This window comes from Clytia hemisphaerica, unplaced genomic scaffold, assembly GCF_902728285.1.
Source record: "Clytia hemisphaerica strain Z4C2 unplaced genomic scaffold, Clytia hemisphaerica genome assembly, whole genome shotgun sequence".
In the NCBI taxonomy this organism is placed as follows: domain Eukaryota; kingdom Metazoa; phylum Cnidaria; class Hydrozoa; order Leptothecata; family Clytiidae; genus Clytia; species Clytia hemisphaerica.
Genome location: NW_027104384.1, coordinates 250,789 through 271,047, shown reverse-complemented (window position 1 = coordinate 271,047; position 20,259 = coordinate 250,789). Strand labels below are relative to the sequence as shown.

General features: G+C 33.5%; 2 protein-coding genes across 2 annotated transcripts; one reads left to right on the top strand and one right to left on the bottom strand.

The window, feature by feature from the left end:
- Window positions 1-418: 418 nt before the first annotated feature.
- Window positions 419-19,564, top strand: LOC136819400 (uncharacterized). Its single transcript, XM_067075633.1, has 6 exons — window positions 419-781; window positions 1,159-1,284; window positions 14,070-14,343; window positions 14,555-14,872; window positions 15,207-15,381; window positions 18,323-19,564. Exons 1-6 carry the CDS (start codon window positions 446-448, stop codon window positions 18,387-18,389), a joined length of 1,296 nt encoding a protein of 431 aa, XP_066931734.1. The 5' UTR covers window positions 419-445; the 3' UTR covers window positions 18,390-19,564.
- On the bottom strand, window positions 7,891-13,265 carry LOC136819338 (creatine kinase M-type-like). Its single transcript, XM_067075581.1, has 5 exons — window positions 13,008-13,265; window positions 10,112-10,381; window positions 9,406-9,619; window positions 8,342-8,869; window positions 7,891-8,179 (listed from the first exon to the last, which is right to left on the bottom strand). The coding sequence occupies exons 2-5, from the start codon at window positions 10,352-10,354 to the stop codon at window positions 7,905-7,907; spliced, it is 1,260 nt and encodes a 419-aa protein (XP_066931682.1). The 5' UTR covers window positions 10,355-10,381; window positions 13,008-13,265; the 3' UTR covers window positions 7,891-7,904.
- Window positions 19,565-20,259: the final 695 nt, after the last annotated feature.

The window sequence follows — 20,259 nt, the reverse complement described above, 5'->3', positions numbered from 1 at the left end:
GTATCCCCAAATCTCTGGGGGGGGGTGGATCCTATGATTATGTGAAATTTCAATTTTTTTCTTTTCCAATAAAGTTTGCCTGCTGCACTGTTAATTTTTTTCTTTCCTTTATTGAAGTCACTGCATTGTAATTTCGAACAGACAAAAATCATCTAACCTAATTTTGACTCTTGTACAATCGTTTCATTTATACTGGTTTTCTGGTTCCCCCCCCGGGGGTGTGATATTTTAAATGAATTTCCTAAGGGGGGGTTAGCACTTAAGGGGGGATCCTCTTACTTAAGGGGGAGTCTTGACCCCTCTAGAAACTATGGTCAATATGCTTCTTTTGATGTTTATGTTCACTGCACATACTATTGTAACATCAACGTAATTGCCCAATTCACATTCCCACAAACCTTTAATGATCTCATTTAGAAACAAGCTATAATCAATTCAAAACAAAATGAAGTTGATATTACTGATTTCGATACTGTCACTTACCTTTGGTGCTCCCTTTTTCACTGGTGATAATAGTCAAGAATATCCGGATAGTGAATCTGCAGATCCTGACCAGAATGAATCTGATGGCGGAACCGAAGAATTTAATTTTCAATACACTAAACTGACAACTGGTGTTTATACAGGATGGAAAATCATGGGCAAATCTCTTTTGCTTGCCATTAAAATGACTACACATAATAATTGGTTGGTTGTTGGATTTGTAGGAGTTAATGAAGAAGTAAACGAGCTTAAGGAATCATTATTTTTCAGGATCAGACACAGCAGTATCAGTGTTAAGGTGGGTCTACTAAAATACAAATCTTAATAATAATTTGCTTTACAGACAACTATGCTCATATGCTTAATCTGTTGCCAATTGACAAATTCTTTGAAAAGTCCATACAAAAATGAAACAAAGATTTTTCAAAAGGTAACAAACGTTTGAATAAAGGAAAACTTGATGTGTATTGCCTCAGAAAAAGTCAAGGTTTGATGGATTAAAACTGTTTTGTCTAATTTAGGATTGATCAGAGCTTTGTCTTAAAAAAAGAAAGGTTTATAGAATGCGAGTTGTTCATCGATCATTTGCAACCAAATATCATGCTTTATGTTTTTTAAAGAGACTTTCTTCTATTATTCATTGGCTTCGTAATTTCAATAAACATCTTTTTTTAGAGTGCCGATTGGGACTTGCATGGTGGGTTTGTTGCATCTGAGAGTCAGACCTGGTCTAAAGAAAGCGATGACGAGACAAGTGTTTCATACAATGCAATACTCAGCAGACCTCTTACAGGACTGAAGGTAATTTTTCATTGTTTGGATTTCTTTTTATTACACGTTTTTTTATAAGAACTTACCACAATATGTTTGAAAACTTCAGATGTTGATGTTCAGATGAACGGCGTTATTGAAATAGATAGGGAAAGAAAGAATTATAAAGAAATAACACAATCTGGCATTTTTGTTTTTTTATCAATATATATTTCAAATAAAATAAAACAAAATGAAGTGTTGTTACAATGGAGTATAAAAAGTATTGATATTATAAGTATGGATAATATAAGTAAACAAAAGGGTTAACTTCAAAAGAAAGGTTTAAAAACTCTGCTTCATCACTAAAAACCTAACCAATTCAAATTTGAGGTGTGGTATTAAAAGGAAAATTAAGGGACCTGTTTGAGCGTCATTGTTATCAAGTTATATGAGGTATCAGTTTTGAATAAATTATAAAAAAATCAGAATTGAGAGACCATACTAAACGTCCAATACAAGTAAAATAAAGAATATTTTACGCTTCTTACTAAGGATTTCAAATCGATTAATTTTTTCAATAGAGAAAAAAAGGAACAATCACTTTTGAGGAAATCACAAAATATCAAAAATCCTGGATCAGCCCTCACGGTGCTCAATAAAGTAAAAAAGACACTTGAAAATTCTTTATTTTAGTAAATCCAAGCCTTTGTCAAATGTAAAATTATCTCATTTAAAGCTACTACTCGAGGATCGAAAACAGTATCATTCAAAAATCTCAATGCTAAGTTTACAGTCTTTAAGCAAACCATGGTTCAACCTAAAAGGTCCATCATACATATAAAATAAAGAATATTTTACGCTTCTTACTAAACATTTCAAATTGATTAATTTTTTCTATAGAAAAAAAAGGAACAATCATTTTAGAGGAAATAAAAAAAATATCAAAAATCCTGGATCAATTTTCTTTTAGAGCTAAACCCGCCCTCACGGTACTCAATAAAGTAAAAAAGACACATTCTTTATTTTAGAAAATCTAAGCCTTTGCGAAATGTAAAATTATCTCATTTAAAGCTACTACTCGAGGATCGAAAACAGTATCATTCAAAAATCTCAATGCTAAGTTTGCAGTCTTTAAGCAAAACCATGGTTCAACCTAAAAGGTCCATCATACATATAAAATAAAGAATGTTTTACACTTCTTACTAAACATTTCAAATCGATTATTTTTTTTGTATAGAAAAAAAGGAACAATCATTTTCGAGGAAATCAAAAAGTATCAAAAATCCTGTATCAATTTTCGTTTAGAGCTTAACCCGCCCTCACGGTGCTCAATAAAGTCAAAAAGACACATGAAAATTCTTTATTTTAGAAAATCCAAGCCTTTGCCAAATGTAAAATTATCTCATTTAAAGCTACTACTCGAGGATCGAAAACAGTATCATTCAAAAATCTCAATGCAATACTTTACAGTCTTTAAGCAAACCATGGTTCAACCTAGAAGGTCCATCATACATATAAAATAAAGAATATTTTACGCTTCTTACTAAACATTTCAAATCGATTAATTCTTTCAATAGAGAAAAAAAGGAACAATTATTTTTGAGGAAATCACAAAATATCAAAAATCCTGGATCAGCCCTCACGGTGCTCAATAAAGTAAAAAAGACACTTGAAAATTCTTTATTTTAGTAAACCCAAGCCTTTGCCAAATGTAAAATTATCTCATTTAAAGCTACTACTCGAGGATCGAAAACAGTATCATTCAAAAATCTCAATGCTAAGTTTACAGTCTTTAAGCAAACCATGGTTCAACCTAAAAGGTCCATCATACATATAAAATAAAGAATATTTTACGCTTCTTACTAAACATTTCAAATTGATTAATTTTTTCAATAGAGAAAAAAAGGAACAATTATTTTTGAGGAAATCACAAAATATCAAAAATCCTGGATCAATTTTCTTTTAGAGCTTAACCCGCCCTCACGGTGCTCAATAAAGTCAAAAGGACACATGAAAATTCTTTATTTTAGAAAAATCCAAGCCTTTGCCAAATGTAAAATTATCTCATTTAAAGCTACTACTCGAGGATCGAAAACAGTATCATTCAAAAATCTCAATGCATACTTTACAGTCTTTAAGCAAACCATGGTTCGACCTAGAAGGTCCATCATACATATAAAATAAAGAATATTTTACGCTTCTTACTAAACATTTCAAATTGATTAATTTTTTCTATAGAAAAAAAAGGAACAATCATTTTTGAGGAAATAAAAAAAATATCAAAAATCCTGGATCAATTTTCTTTTAGAGCTAAACCCGCCCTCACGGTACTCAATAAAGTAAAAAAGACACATTCTTAATTTTAGAAAATCTAAGCCTTTGCGAAATGTAAAATTATCTCATTTAAAGCTACTACTCGAGGATCGAAAACAGTATCATTATCTCAATGCTAAGTTTGCAGTCTTTAAGCAAAACCATGGTTCAACCTAAAAGGTCCATCATACATATAAAATAAAGAATATTTTACGCTTCTTACTAAACATTTCAAATCGATTAATTTTTTCAATAGAGAAAAAAAGGAACAATTATTTTTGAGGAAATCACAAAATACCAAAAATCCTGGATCAGCCCTCACGGTGCTCAATAAAGTAAAAAAGACACTTGAAAATTCTTTATTTTAGTAAATCCAAGCCTTTGCCAAATGTAAAATTATCTCATTTAAAGCTACTACTCGAGGATCGAAAACAGTATCATTCAAAAATCTCAATGCTAAGTTTACAGTCTTTAAGCAAACCATGGTTCAACCTAAAAGGTCCATCATACATATAAAATAAAGAATATTTTACACTTCTTACTAAACATTTCAAATTGATTAATTTTTTCAATAGAGAAAAAAAGGAACAATTATTTTTGAGGAAATCACAAAATATCAAAAATCCTGGATCAATTTTCTTTTAGAGCTTAACCCGCCCTCACGGTGCTCAATAAAGTCAAAAGGACACATGAAAATTCTTTATTTTAGAAAAATCCAAGCCTTTGCCAAATGTAAAATTATCTCATTTAAAGCTACTACTCGAGGATCGAAAACAGTATCATTCAAAAATCTCAATGCATACTTTACAGTCTTTAAGCAAACCATGGTTCAACCTTAAAGGTCCATCATACATATAAAATAAAGAATATTTTACGCTTCTTACTAAACATTTCAAATCGATTAATTTTTTCAATAGAGAAAAAAAGGAACAATTATTTTTGAGGAAATCACAAAATATCAAAAATCCTGGATCAGCCCTCACGGTGCTCAATAAAGTAAAAAAGACACTTGAAAATTCTTTATTTTAGTAAATCCAAGCCTTTGTCAAATGTAAAATTATCTCATTTAAAGCTACTACTCGAGGATCGAAAACAGTATCATTCAAAAATCTCAATGCTAAGTTTACAGTCTTTAAGCAAACCATGGTTCAACCTAAAAGGTCCATCATACATATAAAATAAAGAATATTTTACGCTTCTTACTAAACATTTCAAATTGATTAATTTTTTCTATAGAAAAAAAAGGAACAATCATTTTTGAGGAAATAAAAAAAATATCAAAAATCCTGGATCAATTTTCTTTTAGAGCTAAACCCGCCCTCACGGTACTCAATAAAGTAAAAAAGACACATTCTTTATTTTAGAAAATCTAAGCCTTTGCGAAATGTAAAATTATCTTATTTAAAGCTACTACTCGAGGATCGAAAACAGTATCATTCAAAAATCTCAATGCTAAGTTTGCAGTCTTTAAGCAAAACGATGGTTCAACCTAAAAGGTCCATCATACATATAAAATAAAGAATGTTTTACGCTTCTTACTAAACATTTCAAATTGATTATTTTTTTTGTATAGAAAAAAAGGAACAATCATTTTCGAGGAAATCAAAAAGTATCAAAAATCCTGGATCAATTTTCGTTTAAAGCTTAACCCGCCCTCACGGTGCTCAATAAAGTCAAAAAGACACATGAAAATTCTTTATTTTAGAAAATCCAAGCCTTTGCCAAATGTAAAATTATCTCATTTAAAGCTACTACTCGAGGATCGAAAACAGTATCATTCAAAAATCTCAATGCATACTTTACAGTCTTTAAGCAAACCATGGTTCAACCTAAAAGGTCCATCATACATATAAAATAAAGAATGTTTTACGCTTCTTACTAAACATTTCAAATCGATTAATTTTTTTCTATAGAAAAAAGGAACAATCAATTTTGAGGAAATTTAAAAATATCAAAAATCCTGGATCAATTTTCGTTTAGAGCTTAACCCGCCCTCACGGTACTCAATAAAGTTAATAGACACATGAAAATTCTTTATTTTAGAAAAATCCTTAAGCCTTTGTCAAATGTAAAATTATCTCATTTAAAGCTACTACTCGAGGATCGAAAACAGTATCATTGAAAAATCTCAATGCTAAGTTTACAGTGTTTAAGCAAACCATGGTTCAACCTAAAAGGTCCATCATACATATAAAATAAAGAATGTTTTACGCTTCTTACTAAACATTTCAAATCGATTAATTTTTTTCTATAGAAAAAAGGAACAATCAATTTTGAGGAAATTTAAAAATATCAAAAATCCTGGATCAATTTTCGTTTAGAGCTTAACCCGCCCTCGCGGTACTCAATAAAGTTAAAAAGACACATGAAAATTCTTTATTTTAGAAAAATCCTTAAGCCTTTGTCAAATGTAAAATTATCTCATTTAAAGCTACTACTCGAGGATCGAAAACAGTATCATTCAAAATTCTCAATGCTAAGTTTACAGTGTTTAAGCAAACCATGGTTCAACCTTAAAGGTCCATCATACATATAAAATAAAGAATATTTTACGCTTCTTACTAAACATTTCAAATCGTTTAATTTTTTCTATAGAAAAAAAGGAACAATCATTTTTGAGGAAATCAAAAAATATCAAAAATCCTGAATCAATTTTCTTTTAGAGCTTAACCCGCCCTCACGGTGCTCAATAAAGTAAAAAAGACACATTCTTTATTTTAGAAAATCTAAGCCTTTGCCAAATGTAAAATTATCTCATTTAAAGCTACTACTCGAGGATCGAAAACAGTATCATTCAAAAATCTCAATGTTAAGTTTGCAGTCTTTAAGCAAAACCATGGTTCAACCTAAAAGGTCCATCATACTTATGAAACAAATAATATTTTACGTTTCTTACAAAACATTTCAAATCGATTAATTTTTTCAATAGAGAAAAAAAGGAACAATTATTTTTGAGGAAATCACAAAATATCAAAAATCCTGGATCAATTTTCGTTTAGAGCTTAACCCGCCCTCACGGTGCTCAATAAAGTAAAAAAGACACATGAAAATTCTTTATTTTAGTAAATCCAAGCCTTTGCCAAATGTAAAATTATCTCATTTAAAGCTACTACTCGAGGATCGAAAACAGTATCATTCAAAAATCTCAATGCTAAGTTTTACAGTCTTTAAGCAAACCATGGTTCAACCTAAAAGGTCCATCATACATATAAAATAAAGAATGTTTTATGCTTCTTACTAAACATTTCAAATCGATTAATTTTTTTCTATAGAAAAAAAGGAACAATTATTTTTGAGGAAATCACAAAATATCAAAAATCCTGGATCAATTTTCTTTTAGAGCTTAACCCGCCCTCGCGGTGCTCAATAAAGTCAAAAAGACACATGAAAATTCTTTATTTTAGAAAAATCCAAGCCTTTGCCAAATGTAAAATTATTTCATTTAAAGCTACTGCTCGAGGATCGAAAACAGTATCATTCAAAAATCTCATTGCATACTCTGCAGTTTTTAAGCAAAACCATGTTTCAACCTTAAAGGTCCATCATACATATAAAATAAAGAACATTTTACGCTTCTTACTAAAGATTATAAATCGATTAATTTTTATTAATAGAGAAAAAAAGGAGCAATCATTCTTGAGGAAGTTTAAAAATATCAAAAATCCTGAACCAATTTTCGTTTATAGCTTAACCCGCTCTCACGGTGCTCAATAATGTAAAAAAGACATGAAAATTCTTTATTTTAGAAAAATCCAATCCTTTTCCAAATGTAAAGTTATCTTAAAAATTAAAATTACTTTTACTCAAGTATTGAAAACAGTTTTATTTATAAATCTCAATGTTGATCTTGCTCTGGAGGAAAGCGGTCTCAGTATGATTTCAAATTAAATTTAGCTTTTTTATTGAAAAAATTGTAAAAGTTTCTTTTTCTCAAAATAATTGATAACTTGGCGCTCAAACAGAAGAAAAAGTGGGATTCGATTTTAAGTTTGTTTGTTCAAATTTGTTAATAGGGTAAAGTTGGTAAACTTTCTAGTTGATATGATTTTAAAGGCTCTTGATTTCTTAATGATATTAAAGTTTACTCTTTTATTTCAAAGATTTTTGATGAAACTTGGTGGCTTTAAACCTCCATTTGAAGTTTTACATTTTTAGTTTTTGGAGGTATAATTATATTTACATGGTGGCTGTTTATTATGAAAGTTGAAAAACTTAAAAGAAAATTGACAGATAAAAAGAAGGAGAAAAATTGTATTTGGTTATAAAGTTATTTAGTTTTTTTGGTTTTTTATAGTCATTTTGTTTTAAATTACAAAGAAAACTTAAATAAGTATACGTGTTTTGAAATGAAATCTCTATTGAGACTTCATATTTTTGGGTAAGAGGCTGTCAATTTTCTTACCTTTTTCTAAGGATTTTTCCATACCAATTAAGTTATTGACACCATCGATGACTTGTTGAACCAGTTCAACTTCAGAATGTCCAAGACGATCCAAGTTTGAGATATCAAAGGTACCACCAACAGCAGCAGTGTCGACACCTCCAGTTCCACGTTTTTGTAAACGATATGATTGAAGAATGTTATTGAAACGTTTATCTTGAGACAGCTTTGGTAATTTCACGTGGACACCTGTAGAAACATTGGAAAACTTAACGGTTTAAAAAATTCTGGGAAATCTAGTTGCTAAATGATAGAAATGCTGCCTAGGGAAAGCTTAGTTTATTTAAAGAATTTCAACAGTTTTAAAAGAACTTATTCCTGTGAAATTGTTATTTTAAATTGACGTCTTACCAGCTCGAAGGCCAGTTCCAAGGTTGGATGGGCAAGTCAAGATATATCCAAGACGTTCAGACCACATAAATCCATGGCCATGTTCCTCAATATGTTTCTCAACTTGCTTCAATCCACGGCAGAATCGTTCAAAGACTTTCTTCATGTCTCCACCCTTCTCCATAGAGATGACACGAGTGTGATCTTCCTCGTTGATCCAGATTAGGAAATTCTTATTTTTGTTATGCCAGATACCACGTGCATCAGGCCAGTCACGTGCCATACCAGCGCAGGTCAATAATGGAGATACTGGTTTATCAAACAAGAAATGATCATCGATCAATTGTTGTTGTTCATCGTCGGTCATTCCAGATAACGGATAATAAGTACCAGACAGATCACCTTGTAACGAGTTCAAAGCGGATGTGACAATGTGTTCAACACTGCGACGTTCAGCACGAGTGCAGTGCGGTGGAAGGGAATGTCCCTTAATGGAACGTCCTGTGCGCACGCGCGAACTTAGCACGTATTTCTCATCAAATTTGCCACCTATGAAAATGGAGAAGATGATCAAATAAATATTTGACTGAATAATGAATTAAATTGCCTCGATACATAAAACAGTAGACTTCTGGACTTTCAAGGGACCGATAAAAAGATTCCAATTACAGAGGTTCGAATTAGAGAGAGTTGAATTTAGAAGCAAAAATACTTAAATTTTCGAGATCACTCGGAAGCAGAGCCTTATTCATTCAGTCGTATCTATCGTTCAACCTCTATGATTTATTGTAACAAAGTTCATAAGACGGAAAACGCATCCGAATACAGTTGAAATACCTTATCGGGGAAAACTTCGACGGGGAAAATTTTCGTCAGGGAAAAATATTCGTCACTTGGCCAAAATTTCGTCACTTTTCCCGACGAAGTTTTCCCCGATGAGGTGTTGATTTATGTCACAATCTTGCACTCAGAGCCACGTGTATTTTTTTATTTTACTGATGGACATACAATACAATCTTTTCGAGAGCGCTATCAGAATCATAAAAAAAGTGAAATAAGAGACTGGGTTCGACTTTGGTTTATACCTTTAATTTTGGAGGCATCAAGATCAGTCTTATGTCGATCGTTAGGTCCGAAACCATTATGTCTATCTTGGATGATGGGGTCCATCAATTCTTTGAAGACTTCATAAGATTCTTCATCGCCTGCAACAACACCGACTGTTGAAATGAACGGATGTCCGGGATTGTCGACACCTGTTTGGATGGCCATGTCAAGTGTATAACCTGACGGTGTTTGCTGAAAAATAAAGAAAAATATTATTATCGGGCTAATTTCAAAAATCCACGGATGAAATCTAAAGCAGTTACTTGCTGATGTGTTGGAGGAGAATAAGATGAGTGGTCTTTTGCAATGTTAAATGTTCTTTCGTCTTGGACGTATTTTCAACTCAGCGAAGTTTATTTAAGAGGCTTTTCCGTTTCAAAATTCTGCTTAATTCACCAGAACTACAAAAATATATGCTTATTTGTTGTGTAAAATATATTCCGCATCTCTACCTATTCATTCCATCACCTTGCTTTGACCGCTGCTAAATACCAAGTTCTAAATTAAAGACTAGAAAGATTTCTGTAACTATGTCCGTTAGAAAGTCGGTTTATGTCACAAATGATAAGATAATTTTGCTTGGAGATCGTATAGTCGCTTAATATGGTACCCAAAACTGTATAATCCGAGAATGCCACTGGGTTATATGTACTGAAAAGTTGAGAAAAAAGTTTTTGAACTTACCAAATCACGAAGTTTAGTATATATTTGCGGTGTCAATACTTTACTCAAGCAGTTATTGTGTTTTGATAAATCAGGATAATCCATACACGGCATAAATTGTCTGTAGGCTTTTTTGACCTGAGATTTGCAATCGTTAGCAGCTTCAGGAAATCCCATAGCACCGGCAGCCAAACCTAAAGCGGCGGCGCCAACACCAGCAGCCATATTTAATGGTTTTGAAAGTGCTCGTAACATAGCAGCCATTTTATTGATATTGTAGGTATGAAGGAACTATAAAGAGAAAGGAGATTAATTTAAGATTATTACCAGGGGAATCCAGTGTTCTCCCAATTTACTTCGGCTCTAGGCATTAATGGGCTTATAGCTGGCTCATACTGTTCGAAAATAGCAAATATTTTTTTTCAGTCTTCTAGCTTGACCATGGCTGAAAGTGACAGAGCTTGATTTGATGAAGGCTAACTTCAAAGTACTAACTTTGAAAATGGTCAAGCTTAACTCAAGAGAGCTAGCTGAGGCCTAAATTAACCAGTCTTAACGAAAGTGGATCTAACCAAAGGTCTAAAGAAGTTGAACTTTAACTCAAAATGGTATAACTTAATTCAATTTAGGTTAACTTGCGCTCAAAAATATTAAACTAATACGCAAAAAGGGCTAAACTAGGCTCAAAATGGTCATACTTTATGCAAAAAGGACCTTACTTAAGTCCAAAGTTGTCAAACTTAACTGAGAATGGCTAACATAGACTAAAAGTTCTACGTAAGAGAAGCTAGCTTAGGCTATAAGTATTCAAGCGTAACTCAAGGGCTAACTTTTTCCAAAAAAATAGAAATTAACTGAAAAAGAACTAACTTAAGCTCAAAGTTGTCAAACGTCACTCGAGAATAGCTAATCTAGTTCAAAATGGTCAAAATTCACAAACCAACTTAGGCTAAAAGTAGCCGAACTTATCGTAACAGAAGCTAATTTAGGCTCAAAGAAGTCAATTGTTACTCCAAAAGGGCTAACTTAGTTCAAAATGATCAAAACTAACTTAAAAAGAGCTAAATCAGGCTAAATGTGGCCAAACTTATCGTAACAGATGTTAATTTGGCCTCAAAGAAGCTAAACATAACTCAAAAGAAGCTAACTTGGCTCAAAAAGATCAAAGTTAACTTGAAAAGGGCTAACTTGGTTCGAAGCGGCTAAACGTAACTAAAAAAAGACTAACTTAGGTTAAAAGTGACCTTATCGTAAAAGGGCTAACTTTGATCAAAATGTTCAAAATTGCTATAGAAAGGACCAACTTAGGCTAAAAGTGTCCAAACTTACCTGCAAGAGCTAACTTATCGTAACAGAAGCTAACTTAGGCTCAAAGTAGTCAAACGTCACTCAAAAAAAGCTTACTTTGATTAAAATGATCAAAAGTTACTCAAAAGAAGCTAACTTAGGCTCAAAATGATCAAAAGTTACTCAAAAGAAGCTAACTTAGGCTCAAAATGATCAAAAGTTACTCAAAAGAAGCTAACTTAGGCTCAAAATGATCAATAGTTACTCAAAAGAAGCTAACTTATACTTAGGCTCAAAGTGGCCAAACATAACTCAAAAGAAGCTTACTTTGTTTAAAATGATCAAAAGTTACTCAAAAGAAGCTAACTTAGGCTCAAAATGATCAAAAGTTACTCAAAAAAAGCTTACTTTGTCTAAAATTATCAAAAGTTACTCAAAAGAAGCTAACTTAGGCTCAAAATGATCAAAAGTTACTCAAAAGAAGCTAACTTAGGCTTAAAATGATCAAAAGTTACTCAAAAAAAGCTAACTTAGGCTCAAAGTGGCAAAACTTATCGTAACAGAAGCTAATTTATACTCAAAGTAGTCAAATGTCACTCAAAAAGGGCTAACTTTAGCTCAAAATGATCAAAACTAACATAAAAAGAGCTAACTTAGGCTAAGAATGGCACAACTTATCGTAAAAGAGCTAACTTAGGCTTGAAGTAGCCAAACATCACTCAAAAAGAAGCTAACTTTGTTTAAAAAGATCAAAATTAACTTAAAAAGGACTAACTTAACTTAAAATGGCTAACTTAGGCTCAAAATGATCAAAACTAACATAAAAAGAGCTAACTTAGGCTCAAAGTAGTCAATTGTTACTCAAGAAGGGCTAACTTAGTTCAAAATGGTCAAAACTAACTTCAAAGAGCTAACTCAGGCTAAAAGTGGCCAAACTTATCGTAACAGAAGCTAATTTAGGTTTTAAGTAGTCAATTGTTACTCGAAAAGGGCTAATTTAGTTCAAAATGGTCAAAACTAACTTAAAAAGAGCTAATCTGGGCTCAAAGTAGCCAAACGTATCGTAACAGAAGCTAACTTCGCTTAAAAAGATCAAAATTAACTTATAAAGGGCTAAATTAGACTCGACGCGGCTAAACCTAACTAACAAAGGACCAGCTTGTGCTCAAAGTGGCTTAACGTAACTAAAGAAAGACTAACTTGGGCTCAAAGTGGCCAAACTTTACGTAAAAGAAGTTAACAAACATCTAACCTAAAAAAAAAAAGAAGCTTGAGCTCAAAGTAGTCAAAATTAACTCAAAAAGGGCTAATATAGCTCAAAATGGTCAAACGTAACTAAAAAAAGGGCTAACTTGGGTTAAAAGTGGCCAGAGGTAACTCTAGAGGAGCCAATTTAGACTTATACTAGTCAAAGTTAACTCAAAAGAAGCTAACTTAAACTTAAAGTAGTCAAAGTAACAAATTTTAACTCACAAAGATTTTGGAGACTCTAAACTGCCTTAAACTGTTATTTTTTATCCCAAATCAGCGGTGATGTATTAAATGGCTGTTCAAATGGTCATAAAATATTGTTTTAGTTTGTAAAGAACCCAAACAGAGCTTTTAAAACAACTTGAAAATGTTTACTTACATTAGAAAAAATAATGTAGAGAAGATGACAGCAGAGAAGTGATGAGAGCGACGTTGCCAGTTGAAAGAAAGCTTGACTTGTCAATAAAAAGAAAATCTTGAATGTAAACTTTCTGTGGCTTTTATTTGACGTCAAATATTTTTTTCATATCGTAGCCATGGTAGCTGGATCGAACCGGTAATATAACATCGGAAAACATCTACGGAACGGTTCCAAAATGTTGATTTCCGCTTGATCTTGCAGTGTGTGACGTCAAATAAATTTTCAATACATCAATTGTCACAATGTGAATCATCTATCGGCTTGCAATGCGCATGCCTGCATTTTTAAAACCCTCTATATTAACCTTCTCACCTTTTTATAAACTCTAAACCTTATTCGAATTCCCGATGACTTTAAGACTAAAGAGTTGCTATATTGTAGTAAGAAGTCTTGCTCAATTTTTTTTCTGGACTCATGTTTGGAATATGGGAGTTTAAATCCCGCTGTCGTGATCTCATTTAGATGTTCTCGTGATGTTATTTAGAATGCGTCGTGGCCGCATCTCTGGTCTTGGTTCTGGCGCTCTAATATTATTTCTTCAGATTCAAAGTTTTCTAACAGCTTTACAGTTCAGCATTCAAAGTTTTTCCATCTCGTGCAGATTTTTTTTTCGAGCCAAGAAATGACAATTTCGTTTCAAAATTTAGCAGAATTGGAATAATATAATCGATTTTTCTGCTTGAAATATTCTTTATGTGCGTGTAATTATTAGACGGATTTCATTAATTGGTATTCATCGGAGAATGAAACGGCTATAAAAATAAGTTAGGTCTTTTTGTTTTGCTCATTGGACCTACCTCGGAGGTCCTACCTACCTCGGAGGTCCTTTAAACTAACCGATCCTCCCATCAACAACCATTGATGAGATTTAATGTGTTATGCATTTTTGCTAAACGCTATATATTTTTTAACTGATTGTTTTCATTTTTGCTATCTAACTTTCATCATCAGGTAGGTCCATTCAGTATCTAGCTTGTTTACTATTGTTTTCATTAATTGTTATTTTTTTTCTTTCTTCAGTACACCAAACCCTTGAAGATGGTCTATGGAACTGGTAGTCAAAGAAAATTCCAAGAGATCAATTTCTATTTCAAAGATTCCTTTGCCACTAAATTCATCGACCTCACCAGCCCTGGGAAATTCTTGGATAAGCGACAATTAACTTCAACGGCTGTCAGTGGGAAAGGAAACTCAACTGAAATTGATGAAAACAACAACAATGTAGAAACTACTGCTGCCTCTTCTTCGGAAGAAGTTATCGATAATCATGCTGAAGGAAAAGAAGTAGTATCAGGTGCGTGATGATGTAACCATTTCTGGATGCTCTATCCAGTAATAGCGGTTAAAAATTCTCCTGTCTATGACGTAGAGAAAGTATAAAAATTCACTTAAAATTCTGCATAATTCAACAAAATTTCAAAAATATGTGATAATTTGCTGTGTAGAATTAATTTTCTGTATAACACAAATAACGTTGCTTTGAATTTTTTCCTTCTTTTCTATAGTTTCAAATACAGTAGAACCGTCTGTCTCAGTGTATTCTTCCATTGCCACTACCACCACCACTACCGCAACAACTACATCAGCCAGACCGAAAATCGAACCACGCAAAAAAACCATAACCACAACAAAACCAATAATTAGAAATACAGTACCTCCTACCAAGACAACAAAATTACCAATTCAGAGGCTTCATTACACCATCAAAGACTATGGGAACAAACCAACATCTCAACCAAACCACAAAGGAGCAACTGTTGTCACCAATAAGCCAACGCCGTGCCCAGTGACTTGTAATTGTACTCGCAATGGTACTACCGATAGTAAGGCTTTTATTTTTTAAGCAATTCCTTCTTTTTTCAATCAAATTGATGAAATGGGAGGGAGGTCCCTGGCCATGCATGTCCTCTTGATGACCCATGGCCTCGTGTTCTAAAAGCTTCCACGCAATTTATCAAAAAGAAATTGAAGCAACTCCATTGGCGCGATGTGACGTAACAGTTGAGAAAAGTTGAAATGTGTTCAACTTTTTTTCGAGCGCGCGCTACATTTTTATGGCGTAATCTTTTTTCCAAGCAAGAAAGATTGAAGCCAAAGGTGCGATCGCAGCGCGCGCAAGTGGAGACCGGCCTTTATTCTGTTTTTTTCTGTTTGTAGACTCACACTGGTATGACGTAATACGAGCTAAAGAGAACGCTACTTACTTCGCGATCATCGGAACATCGGCGCTCTTGACTGGTATTATTGTGTTGTGTGTTGCGTGTTGTTGTGCACGATCTGGTCGGCCCCAGCCCCCAAGGAGTCGCAAACATAAAGTGGCATTCTATAAAGTGTAAGTTTTTAAATTCTTTTTATACGTGTGACTTTGATTGATTATTTTAAATTTAAAGCTAAGCTAAGGCCATGTTCAGACGTTACGGTTTCGTATCGTTCCGGTATGGTTTCTGTTACGAATCAAGAGTGTTAGTATTGGTTTCGGAACGTTTCGGAGCAAGAAAACGGAGCAATTCCGTTCCGATGAAAATAGTGCAGCCGTATCGATTTGTTTTACTTCGTAACGTCTTCTTTTTTTGACGTTTCGAATTTTGACTTTCACACTAGTTTTGAAACTGTTTTGTTTCGGAACGATACAGAAGAGTAACGTCTGAACATGGTCTAAATTAACGTGATATCTTTGTACCGTGTAAGGGGTGATGACCGACTTGTCAAAACGTCAGTGCCTCAAACCAGGGGTTCGTGGTTCGAATCCCCGTTCCTTCTAATTGTCCCGCTCAGTTTATATATAGTTCAGCCAGCTGGCTGTGGACCCCGTGAAAACAATAGAAAGACTGTATGATTACTGGGCTATCCATGTGAAATATCCACTCTATCTATCTATCTAAGTCAGTAGCGTAGGCAAGAGGGCGCAAAATTTGTGCAGGAGTGCAGATTTTTGTGACACAGTAATTATCTTTTTGGACCTACCCCGGTGGGGTAGAGGTCCTATAAATTAACCGATGTCCGTCTGTCCGTTCGTTCGTTCGTCCGTTCGTCCGTCTGTTACCAGCTTTTCTCAGGATTGGCTCATTAGTTTTTTCTGATTTTTGGCACAATGATGCAAAATGGCAATGCCAAAAATATGACGGAGCCCGATTTTGAAAAGAAATTTCCGGCCGAAAATGCCGGAAATATGCCGGAAAAACTGTTTTTTTGGCATTTTCTCGAGATTTTATCATTAGTTTTTTCTGATTTTTGCTCAAAGATGCGTATTAACAATGCCCAAAAAATGGCCGAGTCCGATTTTTGAGAACAAAATTTTTCCGGCTTAAAATGCCGGAAATATGCCGGAAATCGCCTTTTTTGCAGATTTCCATTGGCCTTTTTCCATATAAATGATTGTTTTTTCATTCAAAAACATTATTAATAGCAATGCCCACCATCAAGCATGTTTTAATTTTCAATAAATTTGATTTTTGAAGCCGGAACTATTTAAAAATCGCCGGAACAACCTATTTTCGCCGGAAATACAGTATTTCTTGAATTTCTCGTGCTGTACTTTATATTTTTTTATGAAATTTTGCACATTGATGCAAAATGACAATACCTAAAAGTGACGGAGCCCTATTTTCGAAAAACATTTTTTCCGGCCGAAAATGCCGGAGATATGCCGAAAAAACCGTTTTTTGGCAATTTCTCGAGATTTCGTCATTAGTTTTTTCTGATTTTTTGCACATAGATGCGTAATAGCAATGCCCAAAACATGGCTGAGTTCGATTTTTGAGAACAATTCTATTCTTGCCGAAAATGCCAGAAATATACCGGAAATCGCCGTTTTTGCAGATTTTCATTGGACTTTTTCCTATTATTTTTTTGTTTTTTCACGCAAAATTATTATTGATAACAATGCCAACCATCATGGTTCAATTGTCAATAAAACTGATTTTTGATGCCGGACTTTCTAAAAATCGCCGGAACAGCCGAATATCGCCGGAAAACGATTTTTCTTGAATTTCTCGAGCTGTACTTTATATTTTTTCATGAAATTTTGCAGACTGATGAAAAATGGCAATACCTAAAATGTGACGGAGCCTGATTTTTGAAGAAAAAAAATTTCGGCCAAAAATGCCGATAATATGCCGTCAAAACCGGTTTGTTGCCATTTTCTCGAGATTTCATTAATCATTTTTCCTGATTTTTGCATGAAGATGTGTATCAGCAATGCCCTAAGCGTGGCCGATTCGGATTTTCCGATCCGGAAGTGTGCCGGAAATCGCCGTTTTTGCAGATTTGAATTGGGCATTTTCCATATATTTCTTTGTTTTTCACTTAAAAAAATTATTGATAACAATGACACCATCAAGCATGATTCAATTGTCAACAAAACTTTTGCAAATTTGCAACCGGAACTTTCTATTTCTTTTTTCCCTAAACCCCTTCCCCCCATCAAATATCAATGATGAAATTTAATGCATTTTCGCTAACTGCTATATTTTCTTAATGATTGTTTTTCTCCTTATTGCTATCTAAGTTTCATCATCAGGTAGGTCCATTCAGCATATTGCTTGTTATATTATGAATAGATAATTAAATTGTCATAAAAGTTTGCTCTCTTACACAAATTTTGCGCCCCTCCTGTCTACGCTACTGTAAGTTATGTCATTTTACATGGCAATGTTTTTAGACCTACCCCGGTGGAGGTCCTATAAATTAACCGTCGTTCGTTCGTTCGTTCGTTCGTTCGTTCGTTCGTTACCAGCTTTTCTCGAGATTGGCTCATTAGTTTTTTCTGATTTTTTGTACAAAGATGCATAACTATAAACCCTCGAATGTGATGGAGCCCGATTTTCGGGATAAAAATTTTTTGGGCAAATTTGAGCCAAAAAAACGGCTAAAAAACGGTTTTTTGGACTTTTCGAAAAATTGGATCATTAATTTTTGGCTCAAAAACGCACTTCATCCATAAGAATCACTATTAATAAGCATACATCAATGTTCTTAGTCAAATCACTCAATGTTTTTTACGAGATAGATGTTTTTTTACGAGATAGATGTTTTTTTTTGTTTGCTTGAATGTGAAAGAATATTTAAAGAGCATGAGATTTTGGTTTCTAAACGATTTTTTATAAGAAACAAACGACTACTTTTAATAGATCGTCACTATTTGTGTTCTGAATGATTGTTTAATGGTCACGCTCACGTAGATATCAATTATATATGTGTTAAATGCATAACCAGGTAGGTCCATAAAAGTATCACTTGTTAATTTATTTTTTGCTTTGATTCCATTTATTTAGAGATGACTTTGATTCAGCCGACGAAGAAGAAATTGGTGACCTGATCGACAAAAGCAGTAGCTCCTAAATACAATCTCTTTTAGATAACATCTCTTTACAGTTGACGCTCTCTAAATCGACGTTCTACTATTTGATACGCTCCATTACTCGAGAATACTGTAAGTCACCGTCAACAAGAAACTCATTAACGACTCTCTTCTATTCGGTAAACTCCCTTATTCGATTAAAACCGAATTTCTCTTGAAAATAGATTAGAGAGTGTCAACTGTACAAGGGATTCTATGGCTAATGGGTTAACTCTTATTGGCTTGATATGATCTGCTTCCGCAATATTTATATTTCGTCGTTCGAGAAACGAGAAAATAAAGGGGTTTGTAATAAGTGTCGTCAGTTCTAAAATTTTGACAGACTCAAAGCCGTATAAGACGAATTATAATGAAATACGTAAAATAACAACAGCCTTCCTCATTGAGTTTAAATCCCCCGAGAGGCTAGAGTAGATCCTTTGACCGCCACATTTAGAATGACGAATTGAATCTAGCTCTTTCTTTTGTTTTCACTTGGCTAGTTTTACTAAGTTCGACGCTTGTGTGAAAACCAGGTGTCAGCAGGTCACGCGTTTTGAATGGGAAACATATGGCTTCACATCCCTTTCATGAGATTCATCTCTATCCCTTCAGGGCTCTAAACTCAATGAACCTAAGTTTCAAATTTGCCTTACAAGCCCGTACGCAATTTATCATTTATCGGTCCTTATGGTGCACGCCCTCAATGGCGGTATAATGATACTCGCTCGTCTTTTTAGGCAGAGATAATTTTAAATAACACCGCCCAAGGTTTCAAATCTTGTAATTGATCCTTTTTTATATTTCCCTATAATTAACAATTTAGATTTTTCTTATATTTTTCGAGATGATTTTTTTATTATTAGTTTTTTTTATAATTAATTTTGATAATTTTTTGATACCAAAATTATTCTGCACATCTTAAAAAAATTCGAAAGCCTTATGTTAAACGTCCATTATTTTGAAATGAAATTTCAGTGGATTTTAATTTTTTTACAAATGGTATTTTCACAATTTATGAACGGGTTAATTTAATTTTTATAACTTTTTAATGTGTTGTTTTCAGGGTATATATTATAGTGTTTTTTTTGTGAATATTTTCTTGGATTTTTCTATTTATGAGTGTTTGCCTGTAGTTTGAATTTATGTAGTGGGTTGAAAATAATCGCAAAGCCAAGATAGCATTTTTTTAATATGTTTTGCACTATGATCGCTATCCCAGCTGGCGCACAACGTTGTTGGACGTTGTGAACATTAGAGTGACGTTGAAACAACGTTATGATCGCTATATGGTGATTGTTACCATATATTCAAGTCCTCATCTTTTAATCATATAATGGAAAATTAATCCAACCAGTTTGGTAATGCGATCAAACTTTGAGCAAATCGATTCTTGGCTTATCCAAAAAAAAAAGAAAAATATTCTAGAGGTATCCCAGGCCCGACGGAAGTGGAGACTGGGGAGATTTTCGCCTCCCCACCTTTGAGCAAATGAGATGTTTTTCTCAAATTCCTAACAAATTTCATCTCATTTTGAGCCTTCAGCCTCCCCACTTTTACGATTGTTCCGCCCGGCCTGTATCCCACTTTGTACAACATACTAAGTCGAGTATCAGAGGGACTTTTTTATCAGATTTTCTTGCCATCTGCCAATAATACTAAAGCTGAAAAGAAATATCATCTAAAATTATAGCCTTAAAATAGTAAATTGATTTTTTATCAAAATTGAATCTGTGGTTTTTAGAATATCTCAATTTTTTTTTCACAAAATTATATTCTGCTGAGATAAAGCCTAAAATATTTCGGAGGAAGGAGAGAGAGTAAACAAAGATCGCATATCTTACAAAATTTGTTCAACATACATACAATATA